Raw genomic sequence first — 23863 nt, forward strand, 5'->3', positions numbered from 1 at the left:
GTACCATAGGATAGACCTGATCAGCAAAAATGATCAGATGGTCCATAGTAAGAATGCGACCTTGCATAGCAACCGTGGGCACCATTGAAAACCACGATATGACTGTCCAAATCATCACAGAACCTCCACTCTTGGCAGGCAAATTTTGCCGACCAAATGACTGTCTTCCATTGCTCCACAGTGCAGGTTTTATGCCTTCGGATCTAATTTTCCTTTACATGCATCCGAATCGCTGAAGATTTGTTTTGGAATTTCAGGTCGCACGGCATTTCCCTGAGTATCGTGGTCCCTCCATGTCGTTTTCGTGCTGACAGGGTTCGCGAGTGCGTCTCTCAGATCTCGAGTGACTTTTGCTGTTGTCGTCCTCTAATATTTCGTCATAATCCTCTGTTACTTTTTTCAAACGTTATGTGTTTTTATCATGTTTATCAAAGAATTCGTGTCTGTTTGTGTGTGTGGTCGTTTGCAACCTGCTCGTTCACTCCAATTAATGTCCCGGTGCCGCGCGGAGTGGCCGCGCGGTTTGAAGCGCCATGTCACGGATAGCGCTGCCCCTCCCGACGGAGGTTCGAGTCCTCCTTCGGGCATGGGTGTGTGTGTTGTTCTTACTGTAAGTTAAAGTAGTTGTGTAAGTCTAGGGATGACCTCAGCAGTTTGGTCCCATAGAAGCTTACCACAAATTTCCGATTGATTCTCCCAGTGTGGTAGTTCTTCTCCATTAGCATATTAGCATAAGGCGTTTGTTGTATTTATTTACCCTGATGATTTTCATGTCTTTTGTACTGAAGGGAAGATTATGTGGACTACTCTGCGAATGAGGAATCGTTTGTTTCACACTTACAACAATTAATGCATTGTTTGTAACGTGTTTTAAAATTCCTGCTAACTCTTCAAGCCAGCTTAAGGTAACAAACAGTCAACAGGAACAAATTCCAGGGAGTGTGAATATATCAGTTTGAGAGCCAAAGTTGCGATATAGTATGCATAGGGATAACACGAAGCTATTTTAAAACGAATTACGAAGACCACGTCAGCCTTTCGAACTATGGGACAAACTATCCCACATTTTCAGGGTACGTAAGACACCACAACCACTATCCTACTAACAGAGAACCAGGCATGAAAATCATCAGAATACATAAATACAGTAAACGCCCTTTTCAGATGTCTGCAAATTAACACATCTAAATGCCTATTGCAGGATATTAACAGACGATAAATGAAAAGACACACATAAAGACCAAGTCTCTGGTAAACCTGATACAATCTGTGAAACAGTTTCAAACAATAATTAACAATATTCACCTAACTTTACACTAAGCTGCAAAATTCGTGGGGATAGCGATTTGCACATTTACGGATGGCGGTGGTACACGGTGCACAACGTTTAAAAGGGCAATGCATTGGCGGAGCTGTGATTCACAGGTGATTCATTTGAATGGGTGTCAAGTGACTACGACGGCACTGCGGGAAGTAACAGACTTTGTAGTCTGTAGTAATTGGAGATAGAAGCATGGCATACTCCACTTTGTAAATACTTAGGGACTTCAATATTTCGAGGTCCACAGTGCCAAGAGTGTACCGAGAATACCAAATTACAGGCCTCACCATGGACAACGCAGTGGCCGACAGGCTTCATTTATCAACCGAGAGCAGGGCCGTCTGCTAGAGTTGCCAGCGCCAGCAGATAAGAAACACTGCTTGCAATAATCGTAGATATCAACGGGCGACGTATCGTGAACGTATCCGTTAGGACAGCGAGCCGAAATGCTACGTTACTGGGCTATGGCAACAGGCGACCGACGCGAGTGCCTTTGCTAATAGCACATCGCCTGCAGCGCTCTCTTGTGCCCGTGACCTTATCGGTTGGACCATTTACGACTGGAAAACGGTGTTCTCGTCATATGAGTCCCGATTTTAATAGGTAAGAGTTGATGGTAGCGTTCGGGTGTGTCGCAGACCCTGCGAAGCCTTGGACTCAAGCTGTCAACAAGTCCGTGTGCAAGCTGGTGTTGGCTCCTCAGTGGTGTGGCCTGTGTTTTCATCGAATGGACTGGGTCCTCTGGTCAGACTGATCATCTGCAGGCGTTGCTGGACCTCATGTTCCCAAACAAATATGAAATTTTTATGCATGACAATGTGCCACGCTGCCCGCCTTGCCGCAGTTGTTTGCTGTTGGTTTGGACAACATTCTGGACAACTCGAACTATTTGGCCACCCAGATCGCCCGACATGAACCTCATCCAACGTTTACGGGACATAATCGAGAGGTCAGCTCGAGCACAAAATCCTGCATCGGCAACACTTTCTCAATTATGGGTGGCTACAGGGACAGCATGGCTAAATATTGGACGTCCAACGACTTGTTGAGTCCATGCCACGTCAATTTCCTGCGCTACAACCGGAAAGAACGAGGTATCCTATGACTTTTGACGCCTCAGTTAATAAATTCACACACACACACACAAACACACACACACACACACACACACACACACACACACACACACACTGGCTACAGATACCACGAACACACTTTCGAGACCGACATACAGTTCACATACACACACACACATACACACACACACACACACACACACACACACACACACACACACACACACATACATACATACATACACACACACGCGCGCTGAAGAAACAACATCTGAAACATAACGCAAAGAAAAGATGTGTGCACGTTCTCAGTGCTGCGCCAACGATTTTTCGAAAGGCTGGAAGAACTGCGGTAGAACCAACAGGTCAGGCGCACATTTATAAGTAGTCCATCAGCTACAAACCTTGAAAGCACAAATTTTAGCCGCTATTAGCAAACTAAGTCAGAAAATGTGAGAACTGAGCTGGCCACTGTGGCAGAGCGGTTCTAGGCTCTTCAGGCTGGAACCGCGCTGCTGCTACGGTCGCAGGTTCGAATCCTACCCCGGTCATGGATGTGTGTGATGTTCTTAGGTTAGCTGGTTTAGGTAGTCCTAAGTCTAGGGAACTGATGACCTCCGATGTTGTCCTATAGTGCTTAGAGCCATTTGAACCATTTTTGTGAGAACTGTTCAAAATGGTTCAAATGGCTCTGAGCACTATGGGACTCAACTGCTGTGGTCATCAGTCCCCTAGAACTTAGAACTACTTAAACCTAACTAACCTAAGGACATCACACACAGCCATGCCCGAGGCAGGATTCGAACCTGCGACCGTAGACTGCGCGCCTAGAACCGCGAGACCACCGCGGCCGGCTGAGAACTGTTCCCACCCTCTAAATACAGTGTCTAATATGTAAGGCAAAATGGTATACCCTTAAATACGTATATATTTTATGCAACTGACTATAAGTTTAAAAAAAGACGAAGAGAGTATGACATGATAAAATTGGTTTTATTATGTTGCACTTAGACTGATATAAAGTGAAAATTATCAGCATAAATCTGTATCATCTTTATTCGCTAATAGAACGGACAAGGGAAGATCGTAGGAGTAATAACAGATGAAGTACAAAATACTGCTGATCATACAGCTACAATGGGCAAGATCGTATCAGCATCTATTCTTGCCCTACCAAATTAATTAAAGCTCTTGTCTTTTGACCTGAAAATGAAAGTTGTGCAGATGACTATACTCCCAGTTGTTGATTAAAGCTATGCTATCCTGCAAGGTCTTTCTCAGAAAAGTTCAAGGCGTCTGGATCTTGTACTGAAAGCCTGCGCATGATATTATATCTGAGACTTTTGATTCTATTTCACCATCTTCTACACGACTACCCTGGCTACTTGCAGACAATCGCAGAGATTTCCGCGCTTTCAGTATCCCAACCATCTTGCCAGCGTATAAATTCCTTCATCTCTCCCAACCTTAACGCTCTTGTCTAAATTACACAGCGGAAACACTGTTCCCATCACTGTAAATTCCTTTTAGTTCAACTTCACTAAGACCTTTCCAGTTGTAGTAACCTGACTTTGGAATGATTTCAGGGAACTAAATGACATATGCACCTTCAACAGATGATTAATTAAATATCTGCTAAAACAACAACCATGACCATTATGTTCGTGTATGTGCATCTTACCCCAATACAACCAAGTCCCCTTCTACCTAACCAGAGCATCAGCAGTTACCAAAACGCTTATGTTGTTCATTATTCCAAAACTTTTCTCTCTCAGAACTCAGTAAGCCAAAAAAAGGTCACTATTTTACACCAACAATAATAATGTGTAACATCTGCTGTCACTATTTCTTTTATCATTATTATTATTACTATTAGCAGCAGCAGCAGTAGAAAAAGTAGTAGCAGTAGTAGTAGCAAAAGTAGTACCGCTGGTAACAACGCTTCTCAGTGTATACTATTATTGTCATTGTTGCCAGATGCATTGAAATCCCTTTAATTTTACTAATACCGTATTATTACTGTTTATCATATTACAGGCTGAAATTTTGTTATTAGCGGACTTCTCTTGGCCAGGACTGTCCTATTGTCACTTCTCAAGCAAAGAAGAGAAAAATCCTGGATACTATGTCAGAGAGGGCCTGAAGATTCTAATCCGTTGAGTTTACATAAAAAAAGACAAGAATTTTCAGCAACAGTGAACACAACTGCATGATCGTGTCATCATCTAGAGGAAAGAAACGTAATATTCCGACTTCTGGTACGAGGGTTCAATTCAAGCTCGGTCTTCGGCAAGAATTTTTTTACCCTCCGAACTCCCTCTAGTACGATCAACGTTATTGTGTTCAAATGTGTGTGAAATCTTATGGGACTTAACTGCTAAGGTCATCAGTCCCTAAGCTTATACACTACTTAACCTAAATTATCCTAAGGACAAACACACACATCCATGCCCGACGGAGGACTCGAACCTCCGCCGAGACCAGCCGTACAGTCCATGACTGCAGCGCCTTAGACCGGCCGGCTAATCCCGTGAGGCAATGAACGTTATTCCCTGTGGTCTTAATACAAGTCGTGTCATTCTGTCTCGTCTTCTTATCAGTCTTTTCCATATGTTCCTTTCATCGCCGATTCTCCAAAAAACTTTGTCGTTTTTTATCAGCTCACCTAACTTTCAAAATCCTTCTATAGCTCCAAGTCTCAAAGACTTAGGAAACTGTTTTTCGGTGTGCCCAGAATGCTTTACAATGCAGTGCTCCTAACGTACCTTCCAGAAGTGTCTTCCTCGACTGGGGCTGAAATTTTGTTATTAGCGGACTTCTCTTGGCCAGGACTGTCCTATTTGCCTGTCCTAATTTTCTATTCATTTCCACCTTGCTTTTTGTGTCGTGTGTTATTTTGTTTTAAGATGAAAGAATTCCTTAAATCCGTCGACTTCGTGGTCCCCTATTTCGATGTTAAATCTATCGCTAATATCTTATCCACTACTCCTCATTAGCTTCGTCTTTCGTCGTCTTTCTCTCAGTCTACATTCAGTGCTCATTAGACCATTCAACAGGTCCTGTAATTCTACTACACTTTCGTTGAGGATAGCAATGTTGTCAGCGAATCTAATCGTTTATATTATTTCATCTTGAATTAAAATCCCACTCTTGATACTTTCCTTTATTCCCGTCATCGCTTCTTCAGTGTATAGATTGAGCAGTAGCGGTGAGAGACTACATCCCTATCTTACACGTTTTTTAGTCCGAACACTACGCCATTTGCCTTTCATTCTTATTACGTCTTGGTTCTTATATATCGTATATTACCTACTTTCCATATAGCTAACACATATTTTCCTAAGAACTTCAAACTTTTCACACCATTTTACATTGTCGAACGCTTTTTTAGTTCAATAAATCCTTTGGCTGTGTTTGGTTTTTTTGTCTTAAGTCTTGCTTCCATCATCAAGTGCAACTTTCTCTCTGGTGCCTTTACCTTTCCGAAAGAGGAACTGACCGTTACCTAATAGCGAATAGATAATATTTCTAACCTTTGTACGCTTTCAGGAAGCGAAATCATATCACAGAGCGCTATCGTTAAAAAATTCTGCCAGCGAACTGACATCTTAGGAGCAATGTTACGTAAATACTAGATGAATAAATGACTAACACTCTTAGCAAGGTTTCCAGCTAGCACACACAAAAGATTCAGTTCCTTGTATTAGGTACTGCGCTGCTTATATCGTATATGTTTCATTACTGTATTAGTCTCGTAATAAATGTTTATATTTACAAATCCGTCTCAAAGGTGAAAATCACTTTTAGCCTAAAGACAAAAAGTTGTATAAAGACGATCGAGAATGGTTACTTCTAATTCTTCATTCCTGGCCGTTAGTAGGGGAATCATAAAGGCAGACTGATTACTTAATAACGTGGTAAACTGAGGTACAAACTGAGCTACAAACAGATTTCTTAATTTGTTCGTGATTGGAATGAAATATCAATTGTAACATAGTGTCATACTCATGCTACTTTATTTGTATTATAAGTGCGTATTCTCTATCACCTGCATCTCTTAATTGTTCTAAATGCTGAGCGGAAGAAATTTTCCAGTATTTGACTGCCACTAGTGGCGTACTTTGTGACTCACTACGTTTGGTACTAATACGATGGCATACAGACAGTGATATGAAACTAGTGAAATGCAATTAACGTCATTTAACGGATGCACGTGGGCAGTTTTTGCCAGGATCAAGAGGCACTGCCGAGTGCGTGGAAATCCCTATTCCGTGGACACGGAGAGGCTCATTACCGTGAGAGCTCACGCTGTAAAAATGAGAGGCAATTTCCCGAAAGCATCAAATCGAAAGTAAACAGCGGGCGATCCGCTACTAATCGCTGCTATTCGTTCATGAAATGGCGACTATTCCCTCGAGCAGTTTTCGTAACAAGACATCGTCGGGTTAAACGTCCGTTTTAGTAAAACGCTTTTACTGCATGGCCAGTAAATCTCTTTGGAAGCCAAGGTAGTTTTTGTCTCCCAATCAGTCTAAAGGCAACGGGCACCCATGCCTGCAGTACTCCATGAGAATGTCTGTGCTATGGCAACCTTCCAATGGTTTTCGAGAAGATACGTGTAATTAGAATGATACAAATTTCGCTTTCAAGCCTTGAGGGCCATCAGTTCCGACCGGTTGCCGTTTTTCTTTCACTGCCAGTGCCATCATTTCGATGCTTTATGGAGAGGCATCAGGGGAGCGCTCCTCTCTCTCAGCGTTTGTAATCTTATCATACCCTGGAGCTGTTACTTCTTATTTCAGTATCCCCTCAATTAACATCGCGAGGCTGAGTGCATCCCTTTTACGCAATTCCTGAAAGGAAAATTCTATGCCATTACTGGGAATAGAATTCTGGTTGCGGCGTGGCGAGGTTTGAAATTCCGTTTTGTCCTGGGGAGGCTGCAAAATAGAAATTCACCTACCTCAGAACGGCGTCTGCTCGATGTCCCTTCACTCGGCAACGTAGATATTTACAAGATGATGTAAAAGCAGCGTTGATGAAAAACACCATCTAATATCTACAGTTACTGAGACCGCGCAACTCTAGTAATGAAACAAAGTTCTGTGGAAAAACTGTCAATAACAAATTTATCGGGCGGCAAGATAATGGATTGGCTTCTGGAAATAATGTCCGAAATTTTCCCACAAAAATGTTTATTTGTTCTTTTTGAAAGTTTACCGTCATACCTCCTTGCCTAGGGACGCCAGATGAATGTTGATGTCGTCAAGCCCTGAATCAAAATTGCGCAACGGATAACTGGGGAGAGGAGCTTCAGAGCGCTACCTAGAGAGCGTGTCCTCTCTGTGCGGTACTAGGCAAGGGGCGGAGGGCTCACACGCTGATGTGTGGGTCCCTGCATTCTACAGCTTTTATTTTAAATAAATTCCTTTAACTTGACTTCTTTGTGATTTTTAAGGTATGTTAAAGATTGATGACAGTTGATTATTTATTTTAAACATTATCACTCGACTTTACAGCGATTGCAACCATTGTTTCAGTTTACAGATATTACAATTTTACAACTTATAGCTCAGGTATATTATATACTAATGTGCAAGCACATTTCTACGGGTAAGATGGAATTGCGTTGGCCAAATGTATACCACCAAAGCCTCCCAATATTTTACATAGGACATTCACTATGTGAGGAGGATAACGGGCAAACTGGGGACCAGATACTTTAACACAGGGGGGCAAATTTCCGGAATTAAACGAGCACATTCATTTCCTTACACAATTCGAAGCTGGAAATAAAAGAATTAGTATAAATATTCAAATACCTCTCTTCCACGCTTGAACATTGAGGCAGACGCACTGAGGGCACGTCTGCTCACTTACCCGTCTTCTGTAACACCTTAAAATATGGCGGGCACCCGGAGGTCTTCCTGGGCCCCCGGTGGAGGGGGTGGTCGAACCACTTGGCCGTGACCAACCTCTCCACCCCAAATCTTGTGACACTGGAAATTCTTTGACTTTACCTGCCTGTGCTGTCTCTCTGATCCCCTACCCAGGAGTAAGGTTGGCACTACTATATTACAGAACTACTTCCCAACAAAGATTTGGCCACGCTTTACGGAAAGGTGTGAGGAGGATTAGGAAAGTTCATGTGCAGATTGACATCCACGTACAAGAAAGGCATAATACACGACACATATAAATACGTATTATGAAGCCTGAACATTTCTTTCCACCCGTCCACAGAGGTTCTGTTGCACCCGCGGCCGGCCGCGTCGTGTAATATATTGGTTGCGGAGCCGCCTCTGTTTCTATTTCCCGGTGCGAGCGAGCAGCGAAACCTGCTCCTTATAGAGCGGATACTACTGTACCGTTTCATTTTAACCAAAGAAACGGTACTATTCAGTCCACATGTAAACTATTGGTTATTTCCGTCAAGCGCACAATTCATACATTAATTTCGCATGCACAGCATCCAGAAATATGTGCAAATCCGACCCGAGTTAAACAACATTTCCACAGTCATTAATTCCACCACTAACATGACATATTACATTCGGTCCTTATGGTGGATTTCAAAAAAAGAAATTGCTCTCCAAAATGCTCAGTGGTTGAATACTGAAACATGCCATGCAGATACTTTGAAGGCCAAATTTTCACACTCGAATATCACTCCAATAGAAACATTCCAAAACTTCCGAACTTCGCGAAATTGTCCGTAAATGCAACTGCTATTATGGCCACACAATCTGTACTCGAGAAGCCAATTATTTCTTCAGTTTGCACATTATTTAGACTGACACTAGTAACATGACCGTCCGCGTTCAAAGCTAGCGATCGACTCCCTTCTTGTGGCCCCACTGCCAGTATAACTGTCAGGTAACGAGCGGGAACCGTCTCAATTCAGATTGGCGGTCCACCGCATGACAATCAGACATGTTGACCTCCAGGTATGGAGGCAGACATTATACAGAAATGATGGATGTCGACTGACACGGTGATTTGTGATGGAAGTGTTAAGAAAACACATTAAATAACTGTCGAGTCGTATCTGAACACGATTTCGTCCTCGTGAAATGTTTGACTTTTATATGGAAATGTAGAAATAACTTCTGTCGCACATATCACACAACGTAAAATGTAGAAATAATTGACTACTTAACTTGTGACAACCTTTCTCAGAAAAATAGCACTTCACAGTGAAAACTGGGACCATAAGTAATATGAGAATTAGATCAAATATCTCAACAACGCCGAAAGTGATTATACGGTCACAGTAATAAAGCACTGAAAACGTACAATAACACAGGACTAAAGGCGTTATTAATTAACATTTAGATGAGAAAACAGAAATTGTTAGTAGACATATGAAGAAAGTAATTTGCTTAAAATACCAAAGATATATTTGGTGCAAACATATACTGTGTTCATAGATTATGAAGCAGGAGCTTCTCCTACTTTTCGGTGTATTTTGTTTATATGGCTTCCTCATAAGCCTAAATCTACAAGAAACGGTGAAGGGTAGTTTGTTAATCGAGAGAAAAACGAAGTTATTGCGATAATTTACGGCTTTTAACGTTTTCTGCACTCTTATCTATGAAATATCTTTTTATTCAGGGAGAACAGATAGCGATTTCGCGGGCGTGTTGGTGGCTGTTTGATGATGCGTCTTTTTCGACACATTCCAACTTTTTATACTTGCCTCCTCCTCAGTTCATACACTTGTGTGGTTTGACGACCCACCATCTCGTACTTTTTGTTTCTGTTGAGTCTTACGTCTGGTATGGTGCCTCCCGACAGGTTTTCCTCTCCTTTGACTATCATTTTCTCCGATTAGCACGTACTCCCAATGTCTTTAATTATTTGTAGCACCGTACGTATTCCAATCTCTGCTTTCCCTCGATGTCTTTCCTCAAGATTTTAACGCTTCTTGTCTCTAATTACATTTTTTTTTCTTTTCCCTTGCCGAAACTGCGGCGAACCATCACTCATCTTAGCAGTACACTACGTTTTTCACATCCATTTGCAACACCGCATCTCCAGTGCTTCGACTCTCTTCTTTATCAATTTTCCTGCAATCCATGATTCACGTTCATACTCTTAGATGCTCCAGATGGAGTTCCCAAAAATTTCTTTCTCAAGTTAAGCCCTGACGAAAATAACTCTGCTTATTTGTGCTAATTTGCTTCTTATGTCCTCCATGCTTCGTTCCTCACACCTTTCATTTCTCCAAGTTAGCCAGATTCCTTTGCTTCGACTGCTAATTGCCCGGCCCCTAAACCTCCCCAATTTTTAAGGTAATTTTATCGCTAATTTAATTTCTGCTGTTCATCATTACCTTCGTCACTGGTTGGTTTACTCTCAAGGCGTATTCTGTGTCTAGTAGACTGTTCAGTCTGTTCAACATATCTAGTTATTTCTCCTCACTGCTACAATGCATAGGAATGTCATGAGCGAATCTTATCATTGAAGTCCTTTTACACAGAATTTAATCTCACTTCTGAACTTTCATTACATTTCCGTCATTCATGTGAGTTAGTAACTTTAAAGTAGGAACAAATATTCCGCAGTTCTTTCCAGAAACCTTCATAAGGTAAGGGAATATGTTCAGTTTCAATGAATCAAGTATTCTTATTTGCACTTTCTTAAAAATTGAGCAACTAACTCACTTTCTATGGCGATTTTACGTAATATTGTGAGATACGCTAGCGTGTTTCCTTACATTGTAACCAGCGGGTGTTCATTTCTTCAAGGATCACGTTAGTAACAAACCATTTAACATTTATTTCTCTTTAATAACCTCAATATCGATGGAATATGGATATCTTTCATTCAAACACATTACGTTGCATTGTCCAATGGAAATGAAACTCTGACATTTTTGTTTGAATGGTAAAGTCAATTACTTATCTTGTAATAAATGGTTGTTCTTCTGACAACCACTTTTCCACATATAGTTTCTCCATGTTGACAGTTTTTTGCTTCTTGATGAATAGGGTCCGCTTTGGCCTCCGCCTCCCTCCGTTTGCATGTGATGAAAATTTTCCAAGTAGTGTAGCGTTTTTAAACAGTCAGTGGCTTCATTTTCTGAAATGTTATGAGAGAACAGTCCAAAACAGATGTTCCAGAGCTATGTTCATTGACTCAGAGATGCACACTTTCTTATAATATCTAGTTGTGTTAGAACACAAAGTAAAACTTGCTCAACTGATTTTTTGTATTTAATTCAATCTTCTTCTGCTATGATTAGTCGTAGGATGGGGTCTAAAACCTTCTGAGTCAGCTTTTCCTAAAAAAAAAAAAATTCTACGTGGCATGCCTTTGTGTCGATCTGCACCACTATGTTTGGGCAAATCGTGATCTGTTTTCCCTGGCAACGATGGATTTCATTTTCTGAACGATGTGTAACACTTGTTTTCTTTAGCAAATTAACATCAGCTCATGTGTTTGTATATGCATGTGCTTTAATGTAGCTCCCACTTTATTGGGTGATGGTGGACTGTGAAGGACTTGTAACTCCTGCTACTGGAAATTGGACCAGTGGATGTATCTGTGCCCTATTGGAGTTGTTCCACACCGATGCAAAGTGACTCAATAACGACAACGTCCATTCATTCGGTGTAGCTAAACATTCTTGTCAAGATGGCTGTTCCCTCTGGACACAATGCAGGCCTGTATGGAATTCACAGATAGCAGTGAAGAGCTCAACTGCAAGGTGTCTAGCCTCCTTAAACACTGTTACTTCATCTCCTATGCTGTCAGCTAGTCTCCTATAGTATCAGTACTGTCTTATCTAACAGATCTAGCTCGATCTCTATCACGCTCAGATCTTGAGACACCAACCTTTGGTCATTTTCTCTAAAGTCATAAACTTTGGCAACATTCAGGTGTCATTCCGTAAACTCTACTCCAAGCTGGACAGTTGTGTACTGTATCGCTAGGTCCCAGATTTATTACTATTTCTTACTCCTCTCACCAGTCTCAGCACATCAGTCAACCCTCGAATATCATAAGTATCAGTATCTCAATGGAGAGACGTCTACAGACATTAAAGTAACCTCTGGAGTGCCACAGGGGAGTGTTATAGGACCATTGCTTTTCACAATATATATAAATGTCCTAGTACATAGTGTCGGAAGTTCCATGCGTCTTTTCACGGATGATGCTGCAGTATACAGAGAAGTTGCAGCATTAGAAAATTGCAGCGAAGTGCAGGAAGATCTGCAGCGGATAGGCACTTGGTGCAGAGATTGGCAACTGACCCTTAACATAAATGTAATGTATTGAGAATACATAGAGAGAAGGATCCTTTATTGTATGATTATATGATAGCGGAACAAACACTGGTAGCAGTTACTTCTGTAAAATATCTGGGAGTATTCGTACAGATCGATTTGAAGTGGAATGATCATATAAAATTAGTTATTGGTAAGGTGGGTGCCAGATTGAGATTCATTGGGAAAGTCCCTAGAAAATGTAGTCCATTAACAAAGGAGGTGGCTTACAAAATACTCGTTCGACCTATACTTGAGTATTGCTTATCAGTGTGGGATCCGTACCAGGTCCGGTTGACAGAAGAGATAGAAAAGATTCCAAGAAGAGCGGCGCGTTTCGTCACAGGGTTAATTGGTAAGCGTGATAGCGTCACGGAGAAGTTTAGCAAACTCAAGTGGCGGAGTCTGCAAGAGAGGCGCTCTGAATCGCGGTGTAGCTTGCTGTCCAGGTTTCGAGAGGCTGCGTTTCTGGATGAGGTATCGAATATATTGCTTCCCCCTACTTATACCTCCCGAGGACATCACGAATGTAAAATTAGAGAGATTCGAGCGCGCACGGAGACATTCTGGCAGTCGTTATTCCCGCGAACCATACGCGACTGGAACAGGAAAGGGAGTCGACCGAGCGAGGTGGCGCAGTGGCTAGCACACTGGACTCGCATTCGGGAGGACGACGGTTCAGTCCCACGTCCGGCCATCCTGATTTAGGTTTTCCGTGATTTCCCTAAATCGCTGCAGGCAAATGCCGGGATGGTTCCTTTGAAATGTCACGGCTGACTTCCTTCCCCTTCCTTCCCTAATCCGATGAGACCGATGACCTCGCTGTCTGGTCTCCTCCCCAAAACAACTCCAAAACCCAGGAAAGGGAGGTAATGACAGTGACACGTTAAGTTTCCGCCGCCACACACCGTTGGGTGGCCTGCGGAGTATAAATGTAAATGTAAATCCCTAACCACTCTCACTTATGATGCAGCTCCATGTCTGTACCAGCCGGCCGAAGTGGCCGTGCGGTTAAAGGCGCTGCAGTCTGGAACCGCAAGACCGCTACGGTCGCAGGTTCGAATCCTGCCCCGGGCATGGATGTGTGTGATGTCCTTAGGTTAGGTTTAACTAGTTCTAAGTTCTAGGGGACTAATGACCTCAGCAGTTGAGTCCCATAGTGCTCAGAGCCATTTGAACCATTTTTTTGTCTGTACCAAATACACTGTTTGACATAATTGCTCCAAGAGCCGCTCGCAGCTGCAGCTATCAAAACTGGGTCTCATTTAGTCTGCTTGCATGATCGCAGTGCTGCCCGACACGACAACAGCGACGGCTGACCTGGATCAGCACCTCGGCCTGGTGAGTGCCCAGCAGCAGCAGCAGCAGCACGGGGGCGGCGTCGGCCACCACCAGACGGGCGCCGCAGACACCACCGGTTCTGCGGGGGCCAACACGGCGAACGGTGCCGCCGGAGGAACCAGTAACGGCGCGGGCAATCCCCAGCAGCAGCAGCAGCAGGAGCGCGTTGGCTCCGCGGGCTCGGCGGGGTCCAGCGCTGCCGGTCTGCTGGTTCCGCGCTATCCTTCGTCTGCAGACTTTGGGCTCGTCACCTCGGGGCCGCGCTCGCTAAGCGACTCCTCGGCAGGCGAATCGCCAGTCGGCAGCAGCGACGACCTGCTGGGCGCCGGCCAGCACAACGGCGGTGCCGCGCCCTCCTTCTCCTCGCTGGTTCCGGGACACCACCACCATCACCACCACCACCAGGCGGCCACCACCGGAGGCGCGGCTGCCGCGCCTTACGCCAGCTCCGGCGGGTCCAACCTGTACCTGGGCGCGCCGGTGCTGCCGGCGTCGCTGCTCTACTCGCAGCTCTACTCGGCCGCCAGCGGCCATCAGAATCACCACCACCACCACCACCACCATCAGTTCCACCACCCTCTGCACCACCACCATCACCACCAGGACCTGACGGGCGCCACGGCTACCGACGCCATCGCGCCGTCGGTGGCTGGCGTGAACGGCGGCGCGGCGTCGACCGGAGGCTCTGCGCTAGGCGGACTACTCGGCACCTGCGCGTCGGTGTCGGCGGCGGCGGCGGCTGCAGCAGCGGCGGCGGCCGGCGGGTCGCGCGGCGTCGGCGCGGAAGAGGACGCCGCCTCCCAAGCGCGCAACGGCCTCGCGGTGCCTCAGCAGCAACAGCAGCCGCGCGCGCACTCCGCTAGCGACGGCGCCGCGGTCTGGAGGCCGTACTGAGCCCGGCGGCCCGCCTCGCCGCCGTCTTGCCGGTGACGGAAGCCTTCTGCGATAGCGTACGTTCGGGACTTCGTGCACAAAAGCTGAAGCACCAAAAACATTTGTTACATATGAATCGTCAATGCGACAGTGCTCCATACGTCATTTCAATAGCGGTGGTCCTACCGTGGCAGCAGCCTACTCCGATAGCCTGCCACGTATACTGATATACCAAAAACATTGGTCAGATACGACAGTGCTCCACACGTGATTTCAACAGTGATGGTCCGAAAGTGGCAAAAGCTTGCTGTGATACACTGCCACATACACTGACATACCAAATGCTTTGATCAAATGTGTTGTTTTAGTAACGCATTCCAATAGCGATATTACCTGATTTACTAGTAGGAGCAACCCTGTGTACAGGAGACTGATATACCAGAAACCTTGGTCAAATCTGCAGTACGACAGTGCTCCACACGCCGTTTCAGTATCGCTTCTCCCACAGTGATATTACTGATTTGGTTATAGAAGCAAGATCTACAGCTTTCGCTATGCTCCTCTTAGAAACGACATCACACAAACAATTTTGCGTCAGCGTATATTGAAGCGAGGTGAGACAGAAAGTTAAACTAATTACAAGAAACATGTGCTGACTAGCAAGTGTTCAGTTCTCAAGATTAAAGTAACGAAAATAACAATTCTGCTAAAAATTGAAAATATGGTGACCTGTTCCCAAGCTAATTTTGAGGTGCTATAACTTAATCACGAGAAGCTCCCAAACTCCATATGTATAAATTGCCAAATTATCTTACAAAAGACATAAAATACTAAAATAACCGGCGTTTCGGCCTTGTTTCAGCGGCATTTCTCACACTCTGCGCCCTTAGGAAGGCCGTTATAGCACAACCGAAAAGTTTTTCATTGTAGTATTTTGGTATTTTACAAGATGACGCAGCAGAACACCCAGAAATATGATGATGAGATTGATACCAGTCACATAAGACACCGTACTTATAATCAAATCGAGTTCAAAATTTCTGCGAAAGAGTGATTAATGTTACGCAGTATCGTTTTCAGCTGTTAGTTCCAAACACTTCCAGAAACAATAAGAATATAAAAGAGGTTATGGTGGTTTTAGGTGCTCAAATTGTGTGTATTTTCACATGTGCTAAACGTTCGTCCCTTTATTTATCTACTTTGAAAACTTTTTTTTTCTCATAAAGTAGAATTATTCCCTGAAAAGTTTTATCATTTGCTCGCACAGTTTTTTTGGTTAAAATATTTCCGTTTAAGAGGTTTAATTAAATCAACTGTTATAGCGAATGTGTAATCTCTTCTGTTGTTTCGAAAATTTAAATTACCTTTCTTTTGCTGCGCAATGAGAGTATTCACATTGTAACAGTTTCATATTTATCCGTGTTGTCAACCCAATATGAAATTCTTTGAGACAGCACTAGTAGCGAGTACCACAGTTACTTTTTTTTTGTTTCGTATGGCTGTAAGAATTTGCAATAACCTTTCGCTCGAATGAGCAAGACTTTTATACCTCGCTGTAACGTTTAATATCTAATACGATACGATTCACACACAAAAATAATAGTGAGCTTTCAAATATGTATCTTTGTATTACAGCATTTCTTTTAACGACGTACTGGCTCAGATGAAATAGTGTAATGGAGCCATGAATGATATGGCTTGCAGTCACATTCGCCTACCATCCGAAATGTAAAGACAACGTCTGACAGCAAAGCTTAAGTTCCACCCATGTTTACTTTGATAACACGTAAACCAACGGTTTGGTTGTATTCTTAATCCTCACTTTTAGAACATATCCATACTATTTCAAAATTTTAAACAAGCACTTACCATTATAAATATTTTGAAGAAGCAGTCGTATGCTGTTGGAAGGTGTACTTTGTTTCACAATTAAAAAAGGAAAAGAAAGAAAACTCATTCCTTTTATTATCCGCCATAGATACATAAACTATGAACTCTTACCATGCTTTAATTTCCTACTGTACATAGTATTCCTTTTATGGAAACCTTTGCTCATCATCTTCAGCAGTTCCGAAAACTTTTATAGATAACAAATTAGGTGACATGCTCCGTATTGTATATGATGCCTACAAATAATAGAAACTTTGAATCAACTTTGAGCACACACTCATAATTCAGAAGAACCTTGAAATATAACACTATCGAATTACTTTAACGCCGATATGTGACGACCCTGATGTTGACAGATATTTATAGAGTATCTCGAAATGTAAGGAAGCTTCATTCCAACATCGAAAACTGCATTTAATTAGGAGTTGTCTACTATCTTAATTTTCAAATAATCAACAAAGTGCGTATTGCATAATCCACCTAGAACGTAACGTATGATACTACTTCAAGGACTGCGTTCTTACTACGTTAAACTTTATGTTTTGAGGTGAGCTTTTTTTTTGTTGCTATCATTTTGTCCTTTTTAAGTCAACCGTACCTGAACTGATTGATGTAAACGATTTTATTGCATTCATTAGCTGAACAATACCCATCTGCTTAATCACTTATTCATCTTAATTGAGTGTACTTTAAATGGAGCAGAAACGCTGCCAAATTTAACATTTTCCGTTAAACTCATTCTACACCTATAAACCCTGCAAAACATTGTAAATGACGTAGTCTGTTGTTGTTAAAACATCACGATGAATGTTGAAATAGCGCTCATTGGTTACGTCACTGCTCATTGGTTACATCACAGAGATGTTATGCAGCTAGGTCTCGTTTTTTCTGTCGGATTTGAAGAGAGTTAAGTCGTACGCTAAATAACATTCTCATTCCCAAAAAAAGAACATAACAACTTTCCACCGAAATTTGCCGGAATACGTGAAAATTAGATTATGGAACCAATCGCCCATTACGTCAATTGTCGTTTCACTTCAATTACCACAGAAGTCAACAGTGGACCGTTATTGTTAATTTAAATTTCGTAATTTATTCGCAACAGCACAGTACTGTGTTCTATTTGCAACACGAGGCCTCTTCCGTAAATCAACGACTTAGAACACGAATTTAGTATTGTAATTATACGAGGTATCGGTCAAGTGTTTCACAGTTTATCTTCTCGTAGGCTACTCAGCTGTAGGGAACTCACAATAGCATTTAAACGACCGCATTTGAAGATATGGTCGCCACTGAATATTTTACAAGACACAGACGGAATATGCTGTAAATATTGTAACAAAGAAATCATAGCACACATAAATTTCGTGCTAGTTCAATTACGACATATTTTATTGTTTAAAACGTCTACTTCGTAAGCGAATGACATTTATATGTGTAGCTCTTGTCGGTAAGAATTAATGTTCACTTTCTGTTCACAAATATTGTTCACGTTTCAAGTTACATCCCTGTGTCCAAATGTCAGACTTATACTTTTCAGTTAGACAGTCATTTTCTCCGAAAATATCTACGTCTTGAAAGATTCATTGTTCCTAATTCTGCATTGTGTACTCTATTCCAATGATTGGTTGCGGAACTTAAATGAGGGTCTTAAGGCTTTTCTGAAGTAACTATGATTTTATCAGAAATCTGTAGTTACATGACGTCTCTATCGAGTGTTAAAATAGTCCCCTATATTTCATTGAATTATGTTTCGCATCTTTTGCTTTATTTATTTAAATATTAGTCACTACATGTAATAGTTGTAAATAAATATTTTTGTTAACTTATGGTACAGTTGCTTTGCGAAGTTATGTTTGAGCATTGTAACATTAGTCTTAAGTTAATGTGTTACATTTAATGTTTGTATTTCACTGATGTTCGTTAATGCATACTTCTTATTGTTAACTGCTTGTTAACTACACTGTTTTATAAAGTAATATATAAATTATAACAAAGTTTGTTCCTTGTATTCGTTAATGTTATGTATGTACAAGTTCCGTTTTATTAATGAAATGCTAATACGTAGAGACTACAGCATAATCTTTAGAGAAATAAATCTGATTGTCATTGAGGTAAGCTTGAGTCGTCACTGGACATCATATCGAACTATAGATAAAACTACTCACTTCATCTTTTTATTACATTTGATATTGTTACATTTTTGTTACTTTTGCAGAACCAAATCAGACAGAGTTTTCATGAAACTGGAGTTCCTGATAGCGTTGCTTACATTATGACTTAAGTTTAAGAAAGCCGTTTTCTCTCCGAACACATTGTTGTGTTGCAATATGTAAAGAGATATCTATTTGGTACAATCATTTGCTGGGAATCGTTCTTCGTTTCCCTATGTGCATCATTCAGTTTCAAATAACTATGTACGTTTTTCTACTGAACTACCTTACCTAATATTAAATCCCAAAAGTGTATCTTGTTTCCTCGATAAAGGTGTTCTCGGCCAATATCAAATCCAGTGCTACAATAAATTCTGTTATCTCATTATACCCTTGTAGTTACCTTATTACCGAGTGTTTAAACATATTTCCTGACATATAAAATAAACTTTATTTGTATGTGAAGCGTAGAAGATCACGAATAACATGTTCCTCTGAAAGCATCTTTATTTACTTTTTGTTGAGGAAATTCTAAAAAAAAATTCGTAGATTTCTAAATGTCATTTAGGCTAAGACAGAAAAATAAATGAGTATGAGGTCTTTATGTTACATGTTCGCACTACCTGCTACTTACAAGCATCGATAAACACCTGAAGAGGCAAGACATGCTTTGATACTCAAAACTAGTTCCTCTTTCGCCTCAGTTTCAGCTAATCGTTTAAGTAGACTTGTACTAATGGAGTGAGACAACACATTGCTTGTAGCGCTTCTTGTCGTTACCAGGATCCCAAAAGAGAAATTATGTACAGTTCCCATGTGAAGATTTAATTTGTTTTAAAAATTATGTTGAGCGGTCAATAAACTGCAGCAACTTTCTTAAATGGCCATTTTGGAACTACACGACGCTTCCATGAAGTCGAAAAATCGTAATATTTCATCGTATTTATTTTTCTGCTGATCTGTAAAATGAGTCTTATTTGCTACCAAAACATACGTTTTCTCTTTTGACTGGCGTGGGTTTAGTGATACTGACTTCGTTGACCATGAAATTTGATGAAAGCAGTTAAACAATTAAAACAGGGCGAGGAAGAACAATTTACCTGACACAAATGTGAACGATCAGAATGCTTAAATTTGCTTACAACGCGCACGATCTACTGCATAATAAGAGATTCGACATAGTTCAAATAACTTCGTCAAACATATTACTTATTACAAGAATTGTGGTATGGGAGAGAGCCTCCATGGAGAGATATTCTCAGACTGACATCTGCATCTGTGAGGCTAGCTCAGTTGATTAGATCATGAGACCCTTCCAGGGTCTACACACAGTTTTAATAGTTCAAGGAGATTCAGCTCAGTGTACACTCCACATAATAATGAAAGAATCATTCTGGTGACTGCAATGCAATATTAATAATAACAATTCAGTGTAATAATAATCATAATATAATGATACTTAAATGGCCGGGTCCATGTCTTCCAATTGTGCACCGCCCCAGTGGCTTATGTTTTCCTCACAGTGACAACACATAGAACTGCCTAGACGGATGCTACAAGACTATTAAGTAGTCTAAAGTAAGATAAACGAATATAATATTGACATATTACTGAAAATCAGACAGTCATGTAGACTGAAACAAGAAGGGAAACATATATGCTGTATTACTGGAACAGGTTGTGTACAACATTGCAAACATTTTACATTGGACTTTATTATGATTGTAACTGAAAATTTCAGTGTATGACTTTGTAGAAACAACCCCTATAAGCATTAATTGACGTAAATTCACATGATTATGGAGCCATAATCTCTGAAATCGTTAGTGGAGCTTGTAGTTTCAACTGGTAACTGTAGACTTGCAGAATGCTATAGTGCCCAGGGTCATCCTCAGAATAACAATACATCCAACACATGTTCTTGAACATTCTATATAATAACTTTAGAAGTCAATCTGAAACACTAAATCTACTTTACAAAAATACAGCAGAATGACAGACATAACAAAAATTGCCATTAGTTTGTCAATATTCTGTAGAAATTCACTACATTTAAAAAAAATGAAACTTTACATATACGAATTAAGGAATAGGTTGAGAAACTCAGCGGCATGGAATGCAAGAACGTAATATAATTTTTTTTAGACAGGAACACTCATAAAATGAGGGAGTAAATTTAAAAATTATAAACAGTTTTTTCTAGAATACTTGAAATTTTCGCCAAAAGTAAACTCATCAGCCGAACCCAAACTTTGGACAATGGTGTATCGAACATACATTTGTATACATTTACGCTTCCAAGTGAAAAATGCGTCTCATCTCTCCACATTAAATTTGAAAGCAAGTTTACATTATATTAGTTTAAAAAATCACATGGCCTCAAATATCAGTGATAAATGTATTTTACCTACCAATTCAAGTTTTTGATTTGATATTTAAAATTCAACAACGGCCTGAGTGTTTATGAGTAAATCACGTGGTGTATGTATCTTGCTTTACTTTAGCAGGTTACTAAATTACCTGGTTTTCTATTTCTTTAAGCCCACATGAAAACAAAGCAAAGAGTTACATCTTGGTACCGACATGTTGATGATAGTACCTACGCGGCAACGAAAACATAGTGTCTAATAAGTGGAAAGTGAGAGAGTGATGAGAGGCGGAGTAGAAGTCCCAAACCGGAAAAACAACAGAATCTACGCAAGGTTATTGCCTTGAGACTTCGACCCCAAATACTTACAAATACATCCCGTGCTCCAGGACACCCAAAATAAATTTACGAAAACGTACAATACACAAGAACCAGCTAACCCTTGTCGGAAAGTTTACAGGGCGTGAAACTGGCTGTACAAGGTTGCTAAAACACTTCGGAAGTTCTTAGAGAACATGCAATCAGGTAAGTCATCTACAGTAAAAGAAATATACAAAACAGACATCAAAAAGCTTTCAGAATTCTGAATTAAAAAATATACCTAAATGCATAAGATTAGTAACATCAAGTAAAGGATTCCTTCAATCGTATATGAAAACTATATATGAAACCCAGTTACAATACAAAATGATAGAACCTCAGTGCATAATAAATTATCAGAAATATCTTACGCTTATTGTGGCAAAGGAGCTATAACGTAGTTTGCACAGACTGCGCATAACACTCCCTCAAAATGGAAATATGGACCGTTTCCTCTAAAATTACTTTGCAAACAAACCAGCTTATTGATATAATAACATATTTCTGGATAACATCGTTCCACGTTAAAGTTTGAGCAATATTTATTTTGACCACTGTATGTCTCAGAAAATCTTCTCTAACTTTGGATAGGAACCTCCCCTTCACCATTACACGAATAAAATGTTCAGGTAATGATTTTAATGCCGTCATACTTCACTGCAAAAGAACTATACAAGATTTACAGCAGTTTTGGCTTAAATGGCCCATACTAGCCCCTACACATTAACATCCTATAGTTCATTGGTAATATTATAGAAATGAGCAATTCAGACGGAATAAACAGTTGAAAATTTCTGTATTCAGTTTAACGTACGTGTGGAAGACACGTGGGAGCTTTAGACTAAGCTTTACATGTAGGACCTCCTAAAAGCGGAATCGGAAATTCAAGTTTCACCGAAAATCGTAACTTACGGTACCAAGTACTGATAATCAACGATGAATCCGATATTCAGAAGGCTCTAATTCAATACCATACAATCAAAACCGAAAATTATCAAATGACAGTGCACGACGAAATTCTAATGGAGACAACGTTGATTAGATTTAGCCGTTTATTCGGTACAGCGCATCAGATGCGCGATTAACTTGATAATTGAACTCAGTTCCGTTAAAAAGAAACAAACCGAGCTAAATAATATTAGCGACCGCTGAAATAGCCTCGTAAAATAGAAACATAAGTATTGTATCGATAGAATGAGCTTTTCTGGGCTGAACAGTAAATATACATGGTGAGTCACTAACTATCGCCACCTAGAATAACTCCGAAAGAGTGATAGTAGCTGAAAAGCTTGTGGGACAAATGTTACATGGGCCAACGGGGGCCATAATATGACGTTGTTTTTTGTAGCTAGGTAGGGTCGCGTCAGAGATATGGAGGACAACTTCGTTTTTTTAAATGGGAAACTATAGTTCGGTATTTATTTTCTGATATCGACTATATAGACGGATCCAATGATGTGTAACAGTAATGTCTTTGAATTTAAATGAAACAACAAGTTTACTGTTACCATTCACTGTTTATTTATCTCTACGACGCGTTTCCAAGGTTTAAACCTCCATTATCAGGTGGATTTACATTTGTTAATATGATATTTGTGTGTGTGTTGTGTTACGATTTTTTGGAGGCACTTGTGGCACTGTCTAGTAGAGAAACAAAACAGTATTACAGAATATGGTTTTGGGTTCCTTCTGACAAAAAATTAAACGTGTATCTAACGGTAAATATGAAATAGGTAAAATAAAATGATATATAAGAAACTACCAGCATCGATTGCGGTAATGAAACCAACCTTTACCTAGGTTTCAGACCAAGTAATTGAGCCTTCTCCAGAAGATAAACCTGATTCTATAATATGTCTACGAGGGCATGGTCTAGAAATAAAACGAAAACAGCCTGAATAGGCGTAGTCACATTTTGCAATGCGGTACATAATTACTAAGTAACCACCAAGACTTAAGCTCCGGCGAGTGCCTTGTCTCCATGGACGCCGTGCGGTGGGTCTCGGGAGCTCACGTGAAACTAAGTAGACCTAGATGACGCTCTGCATATCAACAAGGCGGGGAACAGTAGAATAGGTGATCTTTATGCAAAAAAAATGATAGCTTAAATGAAGAAGCCTACATGTTGTACCTTCAGATGTTATAATTTTCAAATCGATTCATTCCGGGTAGCGGCCAACGATTGGCTTGCTCGACGTAAAGAAGAAATT

At 41.0% G+C, this 23863-nt stretch overlaps 1 protein-coding gene across 1 annotated transcript in view; it reads left to right on the plus strand.

Annotated features, from left to right (window-relative positions):
• The window catches only part of LOC126234890 (POU domain, class 3, transcription factor 3-A-like), a 43508-nt gene that overhangs the window by 7262 nt on the left and 12383 nt on the right, over nt 1-23863 (plus strand). Inside the window, exon 2 of the mRNA XM_049943630.1 lies at nt 13957-14663. Within this exon, the coding sequence (XP_049799587.1) occupies nt 13957-14663 (707 nt within the window). The remainder of the gene's footprint in view (nt 1-13956; nt 14664-23863) is intronic.

This window comes from Schistocerca nitens, chromosome 2, assembly GCF_023898315.1.
Source record: "Schistocerca nitens isolate TAMUIC-IGC-003100 chromosome 2, iqSchNite1.1, whole genome shotgun sequence".
Lineage (NCBI taxonomy): Eukaryota > Metazoa > Arthropoda > Insecta > Orthoptera > Acrididae > Schistocerca > Schistocerca nitens.